The sequence below is a fragment of the Vanessa cardui genome, chromosome 11, assembly GCF_905220365.1.
Source record: "Vanessa cardui chromosome 11, ilVanCard2.1, whole genome shotgun sequence".
Classification (NCBI taxonomy): Eukaryota; Metazoa; Arthropoda; class Insecta; order Lepidoptera; family Nymphalidae; genus Vanessa; species Vanessa cardui.
Genome location: NC_061133.1, coordinates 3725377 through 3745175, shown reverse-complemented (window position 1 = coordinate 3745175; position 19799 = coordinate 3725377). Strand labels below are relative to the sequence as shown.

Genomic DNA, 19799 nt, shown 5'->3' with positions numbered 1-19799 from the left:
CTACCATATAGATCCAAACAATGTACTACAGTATTGTACAACTTAAAAAGGTCTACAAAAAAGTCCGTGATGGTATATGTTTATCTCTTAGGAATAACCCACAATAACCATTTTTTATCCTTTACTTTGTACGAGAAATAATGACTTATTTACGAAGCGATTTTAAGCGATTACTAGACTAGACGGGACGAACCTTAAGACCACGCGAACGAAGTCGCGGGCAAAAGCTAGTACAATATAAATTCCATAAATATAGCAACCGATATTTGAAATTAAATCTCAAAACAATTACATATATATGCCTCAATGGTTAGTTTTAATGCACTTGTCTCATTGAACACTTCATTCTGTAAAACAAATTCTGATAACGATCAAGCTTGTGCTTCTATATAACTCACGTCAATGTTATTCAGTAAGAAGTCGCTTTATTTCTCTTTAAATATTGATGATCAATTTAATGTGATACCACATTTGTATACTTTTAATTGATATAATTGTCTATATCCCATATAGCATTATAACACAATCAACTTGTGTTTTAAGAATAGGTCTTCTGGTGATAAGAATACTTAAATATTACACATATATACTTATTATATACTTTCACATTTAATAACCAAATTATAATTTTTACAATATTATTATTTAATTTAAAGATTGTTAAATTAATATCACAATCTAGATAATATTCACAACAGATAACATTTCATTTGTTTATTATATTATATGAATTTTGAAATAGTGGTTATTGCACCGTATTTATACGAAAATCGTTTTGTAAATATGTAAACTATTTATAGGAATGTTAAAATAATGTACGATGTAGATAAAATTCTATTATAAATATAAATCTATGTTCACGGTTTGGTATTACCTGGGACAAAATTTGAAATGGGGGAAGAGGTAACAATGCAGCGAAAGAAATCTGAAACAAAAGAATACTACCTTCATAAAGTGTGAAAAACACACAGGTCAATGACCTATCAAATTAAGAAAAAAATGAATGAAAGAAAATTCCATTTTAATAACACTTAAAATGAAAATTCTTATGAATATACTATTAAATTATTAGTATCGTAAAGAAGACATATTACTTTTGACGATTTTATATTCCAAAATTGTAAATTTATTTCAAGCATAATATAACTGCTTAAAGTTTCACTACGCCATTATACTTAAACTCAAATAAGCGCTACTTTGTACCATACTCAATTGCAAAGTTAATTCTGGAGCGCTGGAAACTATTAGGTCTACAAAGTTCTAGTTTTAAACTACTCGTAAATAAGGCCAAAAAATCTCATCACAATAACGTTCCGTAACCTTTTAGATAGCCTTAACTCAAGACATAATTAATCTGATATTCATGGATTTATCTCTTTGAACGACGAAATGCAGTAATAACATAAAGTGGTTTGAGCTAAAACAAATACTGCAATACATAAATAAAGTCTTACCTAGTAGGATCATATCTTGCGTCGAAACCGGGAACATTTATGACGTTCCAACCGTTCTTTGACTTTGAGTAACTGAATGATATTTGATCCCGGAAAGTTTCCGGCATCAAAAGTTTCATTTGCTCCAAGTGAGAATGGAACTCTGGCACTCGAGTTAAATTTTTCTTCATGAGATGTTCTAAAAGAGGTTTTATTAATTAATATTTTGTATAATTTACACAAAATGTAATAAATATTTATTTCATGAAATTTAAGTGCCAAATTTTACCTATAATAAATCCCATGGACACATCATCTGGTAATCTAATACCTTCGCAGATGCTGATGAATCTTCCCCCACTAAAAAAAATTAAATTATTAGCGATTTTCTTACAAGTAATGCGGAATTAAGTCAAACTTTCCAATATTAATTGAATACATACCTCGCCACTGGCAACATTTTTAAAGCTAAACTTCTACTGATACAAAAACCAGCTCCGCCAGTTGCAAACCAAAACGAAAATAGTAACTGCAACAAAGTTATTAATTAGTTATTTTATAAAAAAAAATATATTCATTCTTATAAAGTCTGATAATTATTTTCCTAAACTTAAGAAAAATTCCTCATAAATATATCCATTATAGATAAATTATTTTTTTGTCAACTATAAATTAGTTTCTACAGAGAAAATATTTAGAATATCCGTTTTACTTTTTTATTGCAATTTAAGATGAATAAATAAAATAGACAGATGGTTATTTGTAAATGATTCATGAATGGCATTGTGTCGAAATTACCATGTCCAAATTTATTTAGTAATTGAATTCCCTATTATGCAGATATCTCTATGAGGTATGATATAACATTAAATTTACCTTACTAGTAGGCTTCTTGTATATTTTTACAGGTTCATACACAGACGTTCTACCCAGATACCAATCTTCATGATGATTATATGTCTGTAGTACGCTGACCAGACGAGGAATGTTGACGTAGTTGTCATCATCAAAATGACAGAACCACCTATTAAAAAGGAATGCAAATATTAAATAAGTAATGTAATGAAAGAGACAGATGTCTTATAAGACATGCATACACTAATATCCATACACATGAACACGCACACACTGATAATCGAGCAGCTCGTTTAGAGTAAAAAGATCAATTGAACTGAAGTAAGTACAGTCATGGCATTCCACGCTTATTAAGTAGCAGTACAAAAAAAAATATCCATAAAATGACAACGTCATCTGCGTCCCATCTTGGTTGTATTAATAAAGAAAATTACTTAATTGTACCGATGTGGAATAACTACAAATTACACATATCTCAAGAAATTCGCTCCGCATCCATATATAATTATTCGTGCAGTATAATTTACTGATATTACGCTTTGCTTAAATAACAGGAGCGCTCGCGCAATACGACCGCATATTGTAAGATGGCGTACGACAAATGGCTTGGCGATGCTAAATCATAACATGTATCCAATTTCTGCGTATCAGGTTTACGTTCGAGAGACTAATGTGGTCAAGGTATAAATTTGTTTTTTCTTTTGACGTCTAGTAACAGTATGAAATGTTTCGTTATTTAATCTGTACCAAATACAAAATAAATGGCATTTTTGTTGGGTTTATTTTCGTTCCAAATTTAAACTACTGTCAATTGCTTCAATGCTAGTAAATTTGACGTTTGGACAATTTATTATTTTATTTTCACCATCTTTTTCTGGGTGTATTATTACTAATATTATTTACTCTTAAAAGAAAAACAATCAACCAGATATTGGCTAATTAATTAAATATTGAACGGGTTACTATATAAATATTTTCGTTTACGATTTTTAATTAGCTTTACTGAGAAATCGAGATATCGTTATTTTTAATCAACCAACGAAAAAGGTAAAAATGAACGTACACAAGTAAATATGTAATTTAAATCTTTCATTTATAAGTATGTTATAAGACATTTATGTAAATAGTCTAAGGGATTAATGCTGTAAGTTTTTTTACCAAAGTTTCTATTCAATTCGAGCGTCTCGTAAATTGTTATAAAAATGTAAAGAATTTTGGAGTGCCTTTGATCATACCGCCCATGTTTTATAATCGGCTTTTGAATGTGACAATAAACGTCCATTATACGTACATTTATTTCCTATTTGAATATACTTTATATTAAGAAAAGTATTACATAAAAGTCTACAAGTAAGACGGTCTACTTTTACATAGTATAGATTAGTACGATATTTAAAATATTATATTTACATAAAATTTAAACCTAAGGTTTTAACAGAAGCGATGAAGTTATATTAAGAATATATAGTTTGTTATTGAACACAGAAGATTGTTAGAGCGATTATAAGCTGTAATGCTTTATAATACAGCTCGTTTTGCTTTAACATTTTTTAAAATGGGTTAATTTTATTATGTACGCTTCATAAAATTTAATTTAATAATAACCGAAAATTGGAAATTAATTAAAGGACTATATTTAATCTTAAATTTGTATCTACATTCCCTTTATATTTTTATGATAAAGACAGACGGACAATAAAATGGGTGACTTGACAGTAAGTGGTCACCACCTCCATAGATGGGAATCCTTTAATAGCATCATTTCTTAGTGTAAAACAAAGTCCTTTACTGCAGTCTGTCCCTATGTATGCTTAGACTTTTAAAATTACGCGAAGAATTTGGATGCGGTTTTTTTTAATAGAAAGAGTGATTCGTGAGTTTTTGTATACAATGTAAATCATACATAGAACATATAATTAAAGAAACAGTGATAATTTTCGAAGTTTCTAATTTAAAGAGTTGTGGCGGATCGCTAGTATAAATGTAATAATTGAGATGGAACTTTCGCTTTTTATATTGAACTGTATTTATGTTGATTATAGGTAAACGAGTCGAGATGGCCCAGTGGTTAGAACGCGTGCATCTTAACCGATGATTGCGGGTTCAAACCCAGGCAAGCACCGCTGATTCATGTGCTTAATTTGTATTTATAATTCATCTCGTGCTAAGCGGTGAAGGAAAACATCGTGAGGAAACCTGCATGTGACAAATCTCATAGAAATTCTGCCACATGTGTATTCCACCAACCCGCATTGGAACAGCGTGGTGGAATTTGTTCCAAACCTTCTCCTCAAAGGGAGAGGAGGCCTTTAGCCTAACAGTGGGAATTTACAGGCTGTTGTTGTTGTTGTAGGTAAACTATTTAATTTATTGTTTAATATTTTTTATCTAAAGGTGGTGTTATTTCTTCTTAATGTCTTGAATATTATTTAGACTGTTTCGCATTTTGATGAAACAAGACAATTATATAAATTAATAAGTTACGAGTCAATTTTATCGATTTTAATAATTTACCATGAATTGCTTGGAGAAGACTAGGAAATAGGTGTATAATTGTAATTTGTAGTATTCAGTTCGAAAAAGTTTTATTTTTCAGTAGGTAGAAAATTATACTCGTAGGAATTTAAGGGTTAATTTTAGTAAGCATATTTATTTACGAAAATCAATCATAAAACTGAATGCCATGGGAACAAAACTAAATCCTAACTTAAACTAAATAAAAACAGTTGGTAGGTGGTTTTAGTAAACGCGTGAAAATTATTGTGAGCCCAAAATAATATTGGATTTGCTCTTGAAAATCCATTAACTTATGTTCTGTTTATTTAAACATTGGGGTTCGAGATTAAAGGGTCCATGACACTGTTTGGGGTCCTACATTGATATCTGAGTAAATTTACCAGGTAGTTATGAGTCCTTAATGGTGTTTTAAAGGGACTTTGAGTGCCTACTTTAAATTGACTGGATTTAAAGCTGTGTGTTATTATAGTTAAAATGTAACCTTTTCTTGGATGTTCTCTCTTATTTGTGTAAATAAATAAAGTACTAAATAAATATTCTCTTTTGGGTAATATTTTTATATAGACGGTTTGACATTTTATATAAAGTAAAAAATGTTTTTGTAATTTGATATTTTTAAAAATACATTATGTTTGTGTCTCATTTCTTTTTCTTTTTAACGTAATCGGAAGAGATTAGCGTCTGAGACACAGGGTCGGTCTAGTCCAGGCCCTACTCATCATTGAATAAGTACGTACCTAATCGTAATGCATTCATAAGTTAAATACATTAAAGGAATATATTATTGATATAATCTAATAAATAATTTAGAAAATTTATTCTGGGACGATCTTCCCCTTTATAAGTTTTACTTATAATGAGAAAGTTTGGATGGATGGATTGTCTGTTTATTTCTCAATTACGTCAGAACGTCGTAACGACATTTGTCACAGAGATTGATTATAGTCTGAAATAGGACTTAGGCTATTTTTTAGTCCGGAAACATTTAGGTGACACTTATGACTGCGGACTTAACACTCGGCCAGGAACTTGTAATAATCTTGTTACTATTTTACTAATCGCTACTTTTCTAGAAACTTTTGCAATCTCAAAGTTTCGTAGGTATCTTTATGCAATTGTACAAACAACCATTAAGCTCAAGTTTTGAAGTAGTTTACTACCCAAAATCGCAGTAGTTAGGAAGTTTAGTGCTCGAAATAGTAGTATTTAGTTATTACATAAAAATCTTTGTGTAGTTATATTTTATTTAAAAAAAAGGTAAACTCAATGAATTATTACCTGCATGAAATAGATTTACCAAAGGAAATGCTTTCATATGAAACGATTCATGCTCACGCACACAAATAAACAAAGTACACACATATATATTTTGCTATAAAATACTAAATCGAAATCCGCTGACAACAAATACTTGGAGATCTGTCAAAATTTACTTTCAAATATCGAACTCAATACGATATCTTCTAAAGGGCATATTAATAAAATTCGAAAGTCGCTTCGAACTATCTCATTCGTGTTGCAATATAACGGTCATTAGCTCTGTCAAACAATGGCTCATGTATTTTATTTATCCAGACATGCTTCTAAAAACAGAAGTTGAGAGCGTCTTGTTTTTACTCAAAACAAAAAACCACTCGATTCCAGTTGAAACTGGCCGCGTTTTTGAATAAATTACGGAGCTGGTATTGCTTTTAAAAATAATGACGTTAAAGCAAATATATTTGCTTAATCTTTCTCACAGATCTGGATGCGATTTTTAAAACGCTACTCGAATTAAATCGTCTGTTTACAACAACATATTTTGTAAAATATTTAAAAGTCTAATGACTAATCCAATGTTTAGACAGCTGGCGAGAATTTTAGCATAGATTATTTATTCGCACATGTTTCATAACGATTCAAATTCAAATCAATGCAAATCAATTGGTGAGCCCAATTGATTTGCATAAATTAAGATTTAACGTAGGTTTTGTGTAAATACTAAACAAAAAACGCAATGCCATCTAAATCATTAATTGAATTTTCCTATTGGATAATCTTGATACTTGTAATATCATTTCAATTAAAAAATGATATAAAAAATCGCGGTTCCAAGATTATTATGGAATGAATAAATATGTAATAAATTAATTAGTTTACAGATCTAGAAACATATTATATGTTTTTTCCATTTTAAAAGGAAAATACAGTGTAATAAGCAAGGAGATGTTTTTGTTTAATATAGGTTATTAGTTATCATGGCAGGCAATGTCCATCAAATAATGCAGTTACACTGGCTCGCTCAAAACTCAACACAATAATAGAAAGTGCTACTATTTGGCGGTGGAATAAGTGGGTAATACGGTGGGCGGGTTAGGCGGGCTTTAACAAAGCCGTACTATCAAGCGAATGATTTAATAACGTCAAATTTTGTTCAATTTGATTATATCGAGTATATCGAATCGTATATTTGTAATCGATCTATAATATCGAATTATACATATATAATGCTTATATATACATATAAAGTCTAAAAATCTTTAGTCTTCAAAAATATTTAGAGTTCTGCCTTCAAGACATCACAGACTATGCAGTGTTTTTCATCAATTTCTTCGTGTTTTTAAGATGGACATACGCAGGTGGTCAAGTGGCCATGAGCAAATTACATGCCACAAGTTTTTTAAACATTTTTGACATGCTGTTATTCGCTGTCACAACGAGAAAACATCACGTTGGACCGCATTTGTGTGGTCTGGTACTGAACAATTTAGGCCTTAGGTACATATTTTATATGTCCAATAAATAATCCATAAAATGATGAAAAAATAAAGAAAATAATATCTTTGGATTTTACCCACATAAGCATACTAAGAGATTCACTTAAACAAAAGCATTTTAAGCTCACAAGACCTAAAAGCTCATGAACTAAAACGTCAATGAATATTTTAATGTATTACTGCAATGTCATAGGTCTTCAAAACGCATGTTAAAAGGTCTGGCGGAAGTCTGGCGTTGCAAGATCCAGTTACTTACATAAAAGTTATTAAAAGCATTTTAAAATCTATTTAATCGTTTGACAGAGATGAATACTCCGAACATTAGCTCGCCGTAAATTAAGAATGTAAAGAGAGGTTTAAAAAAATGAGTAATTAAGAACGACTTCGATCACGTCTCACACTGTCGAATATGTTGTACAACAGCTATGTTATTATGATAATTAACATTGATTAATTACAACCGTTGTAGCGACATGGCAACAAAAACTCAAATTGCTTTATAATTGCTACGAAACGTTCTAAGTGACATGACGGTCTATTTTTCATATACCTGAAATGGTGCACTTTTTTAATTAAGGCGAAAACGGCCATAAAAGTTTATCCTTGCGAAAGTTTTTTATTTGTTTGTTACGCGTTTTAAATTTTCCATACACGAGTTTCTAACGTCTGTCTTCCCCATCCTCCCCCCATATTTGGGCGAAGCCGCGAGCGAAAACCGATTGCGCAAAAATCATTTAACCGATCGTCATGAAAATTGTCATAGAAATGACAGGGCCTATCCAGATCCTTGGTATGTATATAGTTTGTGAATATAAAGATGCGTAAGGTAATATTTGGGCTTTATAAACTCGTAACTCCCAAGTGGTACTATATTTTAGACATGTATTCATAATTATTATATTATTATTATTATTAATTATTTATAATTAATGAATATATTGCAGATTCAGTTAGAAATACAATCTTCCAAACAAAGGACATGAATAATTGAGAAAGTTTAATAGGTCTCTTGCCTTGTAAATATTTTGTTACTTTGAATAGAGTATTGTGTCAGTAGTCGTACATCCCTTCACGACAACAACAAGCAACAACAACAGCCTAGCAAATCCTCTCTTCAATGGAGAGGAGGTCACTTCACGAAAAGGGTTTTATATATCTTCAACAGTATAAGTTCTTACAAACATATTCACCATGTATTGTTATCAATGTTATTTAATGTATAAAATATTAATTCACTTACTTTTTACCGCTTTCCAGAAAACGGTCATATTCGACGGACATTTTGCAGCAGAGGTGTTTTCGCTGATGCGACGCCGAACACTTCGTATTTACCATGTGACCGTCTGGCGACAAAACATTGACATTTAAAACTTTATCCGTTAACTAATAGAGTTCAAATTTCAATGACGGTTGTGTTATAAAATATTGAGCTCAATTGGTGTTATTCCGATTTCAGATTTGATATTTTCAAAGTTTGATGGCACCGCGTATGAAACGGAACGTGCTATTCATTTAGAGATACGACGAAGTTGCGGAAAGTTTGGGTAATATATACGCTTCAAATTTTTCAGCCAAATAATGTATTTCGTATACTGAGATAAAACTTATTCTGACAATAGATTTCCACGTGAAATAAAGTTCAACTGAATTCAATACAACAAAGCTCTTTGGTCGATTATGATTTAGTTAAATTGTTATTAAATACATACTTATATGTAGATCTACAGGGCATTTCTACAACACACACACGATCACACAACGATCAAGTTGCTGTATCATTATATGTATATAAATAAGTAGAATTTGGCCCTCTGTTTTCAATAAAACTAAGCTTTAGATTGGGGGTTTATATTCAAAGTTCTATCAGAATATATTCAGGAACGTATTATAACCAGTGGAATTGACCTCCACTTGAGTCAAATGAACAAAAAATCGTAGCCAGTAGTGACAGGCAAGATTCATTTTACGCCCAAAGTATTGGTTATTTGTGCTAACCTAGTAGTAATTATTATGTCCATAATTCTGTTTTTAAGTTTGAAAATTGAATCTATTGTTTGATAAAATAAAATTACTCACTGGTTTGATTTTGTAGCAGTTGGTTGTCTATGTCTGTGAAGAACCATGTCTGTAACAAAAGAGAGTATTGTAAGTACAAAATTGTCTATGACTTCAATTATAATAGCTGTGATATCTTATAATGGGTCAAATACGAACGAAGACCACTGAGTGGAAAGCTTAACCTCATGAGGATACCTGCACGTGTAGGGTGACATTCCACCTAACCACAATGGAACAGCGTGATGGTATTTGCAAACAAACTATAATATATAATAATTATAAGAAAATATTTAGCTAGTAGTACAACGTTTATTTAAATTATTATTATAAAATGAAGTTGACAGAAATAAAACCGTGTCCCTACAACAAACATAAGCTCAAACATAATAGATCGATGATCTTTTTGTTACCTTCTAAAACATTATTATGCTATTTGTAAATTAAATAAACCAGACGTTATTAAGCCTGCATAATTTATGTTCAAACCGCTTTTTCGGTTTACAAAATTTTGTAAAAGTTTTGATCATTTTCTTATCGCGAGTCGTTTTTTATTTTCGAATATTTGTTTTGAATTTTCGATTTGTATGTTAGTGCCTTTTTATTTTAACATTTAATTGTATAATATATGTAGCGATTATTATCAAAATAACTATAAAATAACTTTGAAAATTGGTATATAATGTCGTATAACAAATGATAGTATTATGTTAATATGGAAAAAAGATATATTCAAATAAGGAGACGAATAAAAATTTGTCCAATAAAATAAAAACTTTTCAATAGATATCCTAAAAAATAACGTTAATTTAAGTACATATTATTATATTTAGATTCGACAATCGAATTAACAGCTGATAATGACTATAAGTGCAGCCGAAAATTTGAAAACTATGGTTCATTGTAAGTAATATAAACTAATTTGTTACTTTTTAAAATGAATATTAAAATACAATAATAATATTCCCATCATATCTATGTAATACAACGTGCATTTAAATTAATGGGTACGGAAGTAACCTTTCTAATATGCAGCGGGATTAATGTCATGTTTATTGAGAATTATTATGCTTAGTAGCATTATTATTAGTAGCGTTTATATTTATAAATGACTTAAAAAAGTGAAACGGATTAGTCGCTATTTAGCAGTATTACTAGATGGTTGGTACCTGTCCGCTTTGCTGTTTAAAAAAAGGAGGAAGAATAAATCCAAATTTAAAAAATTAATATGTCTATTAATCATATTACGGATTATTGCAAATCATTTGGTCATCGTCCCATAGTTAACGTTTAGTAGTATTCACGTGATTTGCGGACACAGAAAATAAATAATTCATTATACATATTTGCACAGGTTGTATTAAGATGCACAGATATATAAGAATTTGGTTTGAATATAGAAAACACACGAAGGACCTGAGATTTCTGACATGACTTTATCCATAATTTGTCGTTGATCTACATTATTATTCTGCCCCTTCTATAATTAAAATACGATATCACAAACATAAAATTGTCGAATGCCTGGGATTATCGCGTTCCTATACTTTCCAGTGTTAAGGATAGGATACAAATATAATTGACTTCAAAAGCAATTGTAGTTGCTATATAAAATTTGCAATATCAAATAAAGTGACATCCTGATAATGTCCTACTATAAAGCAAGCTGGGCTTAGCTTATAGATACAATATATACAATGTAAATAATGTATACAATGTAAATAATACTTTTACGCATAATAATACGCATATAAAAGCTTTCTTAGACAAATGACTTATGAATAATTGTTGGAAGAATTTAATAACCATATAACTGGTTTAATCTGGTTTCTCACTATCCATTGTCTAATTTGTATGCATATAGAATGATATAAGTTTAATATTAATAATTCTTTATATATGATAATAGCATTCGTGATTGTCAACGGATATGCACATCGTTGGAGCTCGTATGCTACTTTTGTATATATGCATGCGTGCGTGATATTACGTGATTGCTTAGGGAATTTTAATGATATAAAACTAAGGTAAATTTGTTTGACAATTTGAAATATTACTCAAGTTTATATAAGTTTCTTTGTTTAAGTTTCTTGGCCTCCTCTCCCTTTGAGGAGAAGGCTAAAATCATATTCAACCACGCTGCTCCAATGCTGGATTTATATGTTGCACAATTAGACATATGCAAGTTTTCTCACGAAGGTAAAGGACAATATCCTTCACCGCCGAGCACGAGATGAATTGTAAACACAAATAAAGCACATGAAAATACAGCCTGAGTTTGAACCCGCATTCATCAGTTATGATATACATGTAACCATTAGGTCATATCGGCTTTCAAGAAAGTTTCTTTGTCAACCTTTGATTAAACAAATTACCTGTTTAGTCTAAATGATGTAAGTTGAAATACTATTCAGATGGCAAAATTTAGAGTGCCTTCTTGATGAACTTACTCTCTTTGACCACAATTACATTTGAAGGAAAGTGCTGATCACTCTATGTATTGTACTAGTATACAGCGTGCTCAGCTAAAATATGCCTATTCACCTTTGCCTTTGAAACTGTTTCATTAAATTACAATGCAATAATCAATTTGCTTAATAATTATAGTTATCTGAACTTCTTTGAATGATTTGGAATAATAATTAAATTATTACGATTTCTCAAATACGAACTCCTTAATGACAGCTGAGTAATGGTAATATTAGTTAACTTCAACTTTATCTCGTTGATAGCATACTTGGAATACATTTGCTGAACAAAGTGTAAACAGAGATTGACTTCTCGGAACCTAACAGGTTAGATATAAAATTTTAATGGTCGAGATAAGACGGAGGGCATATTTTAGACGGAAACGGGATCTGTCAACTAACGCAACAAGATACGCTGTGATTTTAAACGCAGGTAAAAGTAGTAATAAACTTTTAATAAATAAAAAGTTTTATTAATATTTATATACTATAACATTTATTGTAAAAGATAGTAATAATGATATCATAGAAGTAATAAAAAAGAATTATTTCTCTAAGCTTCACATAAATCTAAATCGATAAGAGCACGGTTCTAATACAAAAAGGGTGAAAGCAAGGCAACAATCCGGTCACGTGGCGGGCGCGCGCCTTCGTGCCACGCGCTGCGCAAGCGCAGGGTCCATGTACAATAGTTATTTATGTTGGTCCTTCGAGCTGGATTAACGGGCGATTATGCACGCTCCAGATTCAGGAAACGAGTCAAACGGGCGTTTCACATTTGACCTCGGTCTGTACTCTATTGTGAGATTCAAAACTGTTTCTATTGTATGATTTCAAATAGCAATTACATGTAGATAAACCAGGACAATTAATTTTAGTTCAGTTTAAGTTCACACGTTACAATAAATACATTGTTTTGAAATGAATTACAAAAAAACATGGTATTTTTAAGGCATAATAAAACCATTGTTGTATTTCTACGAAATCAATATAAAGTTAAATGAATAGTGAAGACAAAACTAGATCCATAGTGAGATTAAGACATAAATTTTCATAAATACATAATAAGGACTCTGTATCATTACAGAAACACGAACAAGCACAGTTGTTGGTCCCCTTCAATGCTAATAAAATAAAATTTCGTTTGAATTCATTAAATGAGATACGATTAACATCGTTGGCTCCAGCAGTGAAATTAATGCAGCGAAGGAATATTTATTTATCTGTAATAATATTGTTTTGGTTCCGTTTGGAAGGCTTGCCGTGGGAAAATATTTCAACATTATTGAATTAAATATGTTTTTGCGAATTACTGGAATTGAATCATATAAAAAAAAATATGTTTTGCTTGACAGCATCTTGAAATTAAAAATATGTTACAAGGGTTTTTTATTAAAGGCATATTCTATGTGTGTATGTTTGTAGTTATCGTGGTAGCTTTTATAGGTCTTATTTTTTTTTTAATTATTTGTTTTGTTTGAGGTGTTCATACTATTCTCTCTCTTAAAAAAGTATTCGACAAAATACCTGTTGACTTCCAAACAGGATATATTAATTTAAATTAATTTAACTAACATGACTTTGTATTTTTTAAATGTTAAAAAAGAGTAACTACTGGGTTTATTGCCGGTTCTTCTCGGTAGAATCTACTTTCCGAACCAGTGGTAGCTTCGCTTAATTGTAAAATGACGATTCAAAAGTGCTTGTAAAAGCCTACTTGAATAAAGTTTATTTTGATTTGATTTGATGGCTGGTTATATTAGTCATTCCAAGATATTTTAATTTACTTTTAAATATATTATATATATAATAATAGGAATATTTTCATCGACACCTCAATCAGCGTCATTATAATAAAATGTGTGACAAATCTTCTATGTTGAACATGTATAATTTAGATATCAGGTTTTACATATAATAAGTTTTAGCAGATGTTTCTCAGGCGATGACTGTATCCGGGGACATCGGGACAGGTTTATCTTGCTCGGACAAGATTATAAAGATAAAAAAATTAAATTAAGACGTTTTAAGCAAATTCCCAGATACATTTGCTCAAAAAATTATCTCGAAAATCGACTTGCATTTATCGCATTCAAAACAAGTTGAACTGGTATTATTTAGATTTAATGTGAATTTGTGTTATCTAAATAATCATTGTACGAAAAATTTTTGACGAAATTGATAAAATCTATAAAAGCTTACATAGAAGAGTAATAGTTTCGTTTCGTCCGAAAACGTTTGAATTTAAATATTAATAATATTTCTTTAGTTAAAGAATTATTGAAGCTCAAACTTTTTTTTATTTATTTAAATTCATTATAACATTGAATAGTATTTATATTGACATATGCAAATAATGCTGTTGTTAATGTACATTATATTTATCTCATTAATTACATCATTAGGCGTCGTAAGGACATTGTTAGGTATTATTAATTTACTCTTAGCACACCAGCTGCTTCGTATCAAACTAAAATAAATGTCTTCATGTGTGACAGTTATGTGAGATAGATAACATTATAATGGAGTTAAAGTTGAAAATTAGATAGTTGCTATTATGATTTTAGAGTTCGAAATTTAAAATTAACATTAATGGGAAAGTTTTACGATTACAATTTGCAAATATCATATCAATAATAATATCACACTGTAGGGCGCAAAAATTTTGTTTTGTTTATACCGCGTTTGGTTGTTGCAGTAAGAACATTAAAATTCTTATTTGGAAGAGTAAAGGTTTTATAAAGCAATACTTATTGTATTGTTTCCACTTTCGTTATGTAGGTATCGTTTTGGTCAACTGTAGTCACAACTAACTACACATTCAAATCTATGTTTATATTTGTATCATTAATTTCTGTTTACAGGCTAATTAGATTGTTTTTACATATTACAATATACTATCTGTTGAATGGTAACTATATCAAAGCTCACCTGCTCCTTTGCCAACTGGAACCATGTCTTCAGTAATATCGGCAATCTTGTATTTTGGTAGTGTTTCGTCGTTTTAACACTTATAAAAATATCATCCAGAGTTATATTTTTATTCTGACCACTGTCCAATATAGTGGTTTTTGTCACAGGTTCAATAGATAAGTCAGCCAATTGCACTGACCGACTTTCTTGGAAGTTAAAATTCACACCGCCTTGATAAACAAGCAAACTGCTGTATCCCAAAGCTATCAGGAAGGCCGCAGCTTTGATTATTCTACGCCCACCCATGCCAAAGCCGGCTGGCGCCACAGCGCCGATAAACTTGGCTAAGTCCGGGCACCTTGTCACTCATCTGTTGCACTTTATTATCGAAACACTAAATATTCTACAATCCGCTCATAGAAACCGCTGCATCCACGGAGAACGGTTACAAACTAAATAAAAATGTAGCACAGGCGATAAACACGCCCGCGCCTCCTCGCAGCCCCACCACGTGTTGTAAGGGAGAGGTCGGATGGTGCCGTTTCATTCGCTCCCGCTAGGCCTACCTGCGCGTGCGCCTGTCGGCCGCCTGCGCAACCGCCGGCAGCGACACCCGTGTCAATGGCTCACGTAATTGTTGCCTTCATCGATGGATGCGTCTACACAATGTGCAGCTTTTGAAAAAAAATGTAGTATGGGCTTTGTTTTTTAGTTCACGGTTAAATTAAGAAGTTAAAACATAACGTTAAACAAAATAATGTTTTTTTATTAGCTAAGTATAGTATAGATACATTTATTGTTATAAATTACTAGCTTTTTTATCTTTCCTATTTTATTTGGTAAAACATTTTACATCTATAATAATATCATAATTCGCCTCCATACGCTTTAACCGCTAAACTGATTTAGTATTACATGTTGCGAAATTAAGAGTTATTAGACTAAAAGTGTTAGAACCCTGTGTTGCAATAAAATGTTTTGTTAAGCTAAAGTGGATCCTGTTTTGTAACATCTTTTTTATACTTCGACTTTTAATATTTATACTCTCAGGCTAATAAGAAGGTAGACAGCACTTCACGCACCTTCAATAAAGCAAAGTAAGAAAAGCTGAATTTGTAATAGGAAGCTGATTACGTTACAGTAAGCTACGAGAAACTGGACTTGCTACACGTTATAGCATTAAGATGATTTTCTTTTTAAAAATAATATTCCTTGCTTCAAAACGTTGTATAAGTAGTGTTTCCAAGAAATGAAATCTTTTCACAATTTTACAAAATCCTTTTTGTACTATTATTTTTTTCTGGACATATACTATATATCATTGAACTCATAATAAACGGCTGGATCAATTTATATGAAATTTTTTTGTGCGTTCACGTGGCATCTAAAGATTTCCTTGTTTTTGTTCTATTTTCTTTTAATTATTAAATCATAAGACACACATACTCTTACGAATACGGAGCGCCCAGCTTCTTTAGTATCAACTCAACTCAAAATCAAAATAAACTTAATTCAAGTAGGCTTTTACAAGCACCTTTGAATCGTCATTTAACAATTAAGTGAAGCTACCACCGGTTCGGAAAGTAGATTCTACCGAGAAGAACCGGAAAGAAAATCAGTAGTTATTCTTTTTAACCCCCGACGCAAAAACGACGGGGTGTTATAAGTTTGACGTGTCTGTGTGTGTGTGTGTCTGTCTGTACCACTCTAGCCGCCGAACGGATGGACCGATTTTGATTTAGTTTTTTTTGTTTGACAGTAGAAAATGTCGAGAGTGTTTTTACGTAAGTTTGATGAAAATTGTTCCAAGATGGCCGCCGCCACAAAATGACAGATTAGATATTTTTCTTAAACTCCATCAATATGGGTATCAAATGAAAGGGCTTGACTAGTAGAATACTATTAGATATGACAAATTTTAAATACAAGATGGCTGCTTCTACAAAATGGTGCTTTACATTTTTTTATTACAACTTGATCAATATGGGTATCAAATGAAAGGGCTTGACTAGTGAAATACTATTAGGTATGAAAAATTTAAAATCCAAGATGGCTGCCTCTACAAAATGGCGCTTTATGGATATATTGATATCATTTGATATCCATATCCATATACATCCATTTATTTGTTGTTTGTGGTAGTGTCCACCTCGTGGACAAGGTGTAATGAAATGAAAAGAACCTACGTACTTACAACTTAACCAGAGATATTATAAGGATGTTTACCTTTAAAAAGTATAAAATAAAAAATTAAATTAAAAATTTCAGAAACCCCCGCCACAAAAAACATAAGCTACCTTTAAAAAGTAAAAAATAATAAAAGAAAATTAATCCTAAAGTACCTATATGTATAAGTATGTATTAATAAAAAAAATAAATTTCGCGTTGGGGGACCTAGCGCTATTGTACAAAATAATAATAAGTGTTAGATAAAAGATGAGATAGGTAAGCAAGTGACACTAATTAAGTAGGAGCGGTCCCCCAACGCGAAGTTTATTTTTTTTATTAATACATACTTATACATATAGGTACTTTAGGATTAATTTTCTTTTATTATTTTTTACTTTTTAAAGGTAGCTTATGTTTTTTGTGGCGGGGGTTTCTGAAATTTTTAATTTAATTTTTTATTCAACATTTATATTATGTATGTAATGTATCCGGCCTGGAAATCAAATCAATCATATTTTACGGTTCACAATATTTCGACAGTTTACTGACGATTTATCTGACGAGACAGATTGTAATCTAACGAATTTTGTAATTTTACGGTGACAATTTGATTATAATTATTGAAATATAATTCAACCATATGTTTTTAAAGCATATTTAAAGAAGATATTTTATTTGAAATATTCTTGCCTTATACACGACACCATCTGCAAATCTATCTGTTGAACATATTATTGATACTATAAAACAATCATCATTCGTTAACCCTTATCCCATTTATTTGAGGTCGCCGCAATCTATCGCAAGAAAAAGGATTTGCAAGCTTTTACGGCTGCCCGCCCGTTCGACGCCAACCCTTTTCGGGGATACTTTCGGTAGTTTCTCCACCACGACTAAGGAGCTTAAATGTTCAATGGCATTATTAGCTATACTTAACAAATTTACTTCATAGTATTTATTTTAAAAATTAGAAATATACGTTTTGTTTATTATATATTGTACATTTATTATATTAGAAAGCTTTAGACTTAGTTTGTAATATATGTTATATTAAAAATTACTTTTTAAATGGTTCAAGTAGAATAAAATGTTCACTGTTGTGAGCTACAAAAAAACCTTAAAACATCCAATTTACAAGGCCCTTACTAAAGTCAATGATGACCAATAATCCCTTAAATCAATCAATACACCATACATTCATAATATGTACACACCCATTCACCGATTTACCTATTAGCTTGTGCAGTTGACTTTAACGATATATATTATTTACAGGTTTAAGCTCATTTTGAATTAAAACACCATTTGCGTTAAATCAATTCCAAAAGAAACACTTTGCTTTATAAATATTACAAATTAATTACACGAATTATGAGTGCGAGAATAATTTATCCTCGTTAAACGCGTCGTTCGGCCAAAATTCACTTTGTCATTTAGTTAATGTATTTTCATCGGTGTACAATAATACACTATTGTTACATTGTGTTTTGAGCACCTACTGAGGTTTAAGGTTTATTCCTACTCGCCTTTTATTTTATATCAAACAGTGGCAGTATTATGTTTTGTTGTTGCTTGAGAGAGTATTGTATGAGTATTACTGCTGACAGTTTAATTAGCAAAGAACGACTATTACGTATCATTATAGGTTAATATTTATGAGCTCAGATGGTAAGAACTCGTGTATCTTAACCGATGACTTCGGGTTCAAACCCAGGCAAGCACCACTATATATATAATTGTGTTTATAATTCATCTCGTGCTCGGCGGTGAAAAAAACATCGTGAGGAAACCTGCATGTGTCTTATTTCATCAAAATTATGCCACATGTGCATTCCACTAACCCGCATTGGTTAATATGTTCCAAACCCTCTCCTTAATGGGAGAGGAGGCTTTAGTTCAACAGTGGGAAATTTATAGGCTGTTAATTTACTTTATATCTATGAAAGACATCTTATTAGTATAGCAAATGCGATAGTAGGGATGGGAAAATGTTGGTTACATACAGCTTTAGTAGATTATAATCTAGAATAGCACATAGGTGACATTTAACCCCGAAAAATGCATCTGACGTCTGCGCGTGTTGCTTGAGAGATTATTATTTTTTACTTCTGACAGTTTAATAAAAAGAGCGACTATTACGTATTACATAGCTCAATATCAATCAAAGATATCTTATTAATATTGCAAATGAGATGGTTGGGATGGGTGAATGTTGGGTCCAGACGGATAGATTATAATCTGTAATAGTACATTGGTAACTTATAACACCCGAAAAATGCACCCGACTTCTGCACTGCGTCGCTCTCGACAAGCAGGCCAAGACGCGAGCAGAAACTAGCATATTTATAAAAACAATAACATTTACTTAAAGCTTACATACTTTTTCGATTTACATATTTTTTAATCAAATTAAACTCAATTATATTTCAAGTACTAGGCGGAAAGAGAACAGACCACTCGTAGCCCTTCGTGGTTACAAACTTAAAAGCCAGCCATTATAGCATTAAATTTGACCCAAGCGAAATAAAAGCCGACGCAATTTATTTATAGATAGCATTTTACTTTTTTTAGTATTATGATGAATACTTTAAATTACAAAATTATGCATTATTTGAAATAGTTTTATGTATGCG

General features: G+C 31.1%; 1 protein-coding gene across 1 annotated transcript; it reads right to left on the bottom strand.

The window, feature by feature from the left end:
* Positions 1-547: 547 nt before the first annotated feature.
* LOC124533750 (fringe glycosyltransferase) lies at positions 548-15455 on the bottom strand. The gene is given in 9 exon segments (XM_047109225.1): positions 548-925; positions 1455-1632; positions 1723-1793; positions 1877-1962; positions 2310-2457; positions 8802-8904; positions 9638-9686; positions 15016-15324; positions 15326-15455. Coding segments are annotated over 9 exon segments (1041 nt in total). The 5' UTR covers positions 15368-15455; the 3' UTR covers positions 548-870.
* Between the last annotated feature and the right edge of the window lie 4344 nt (positions 15456-19799).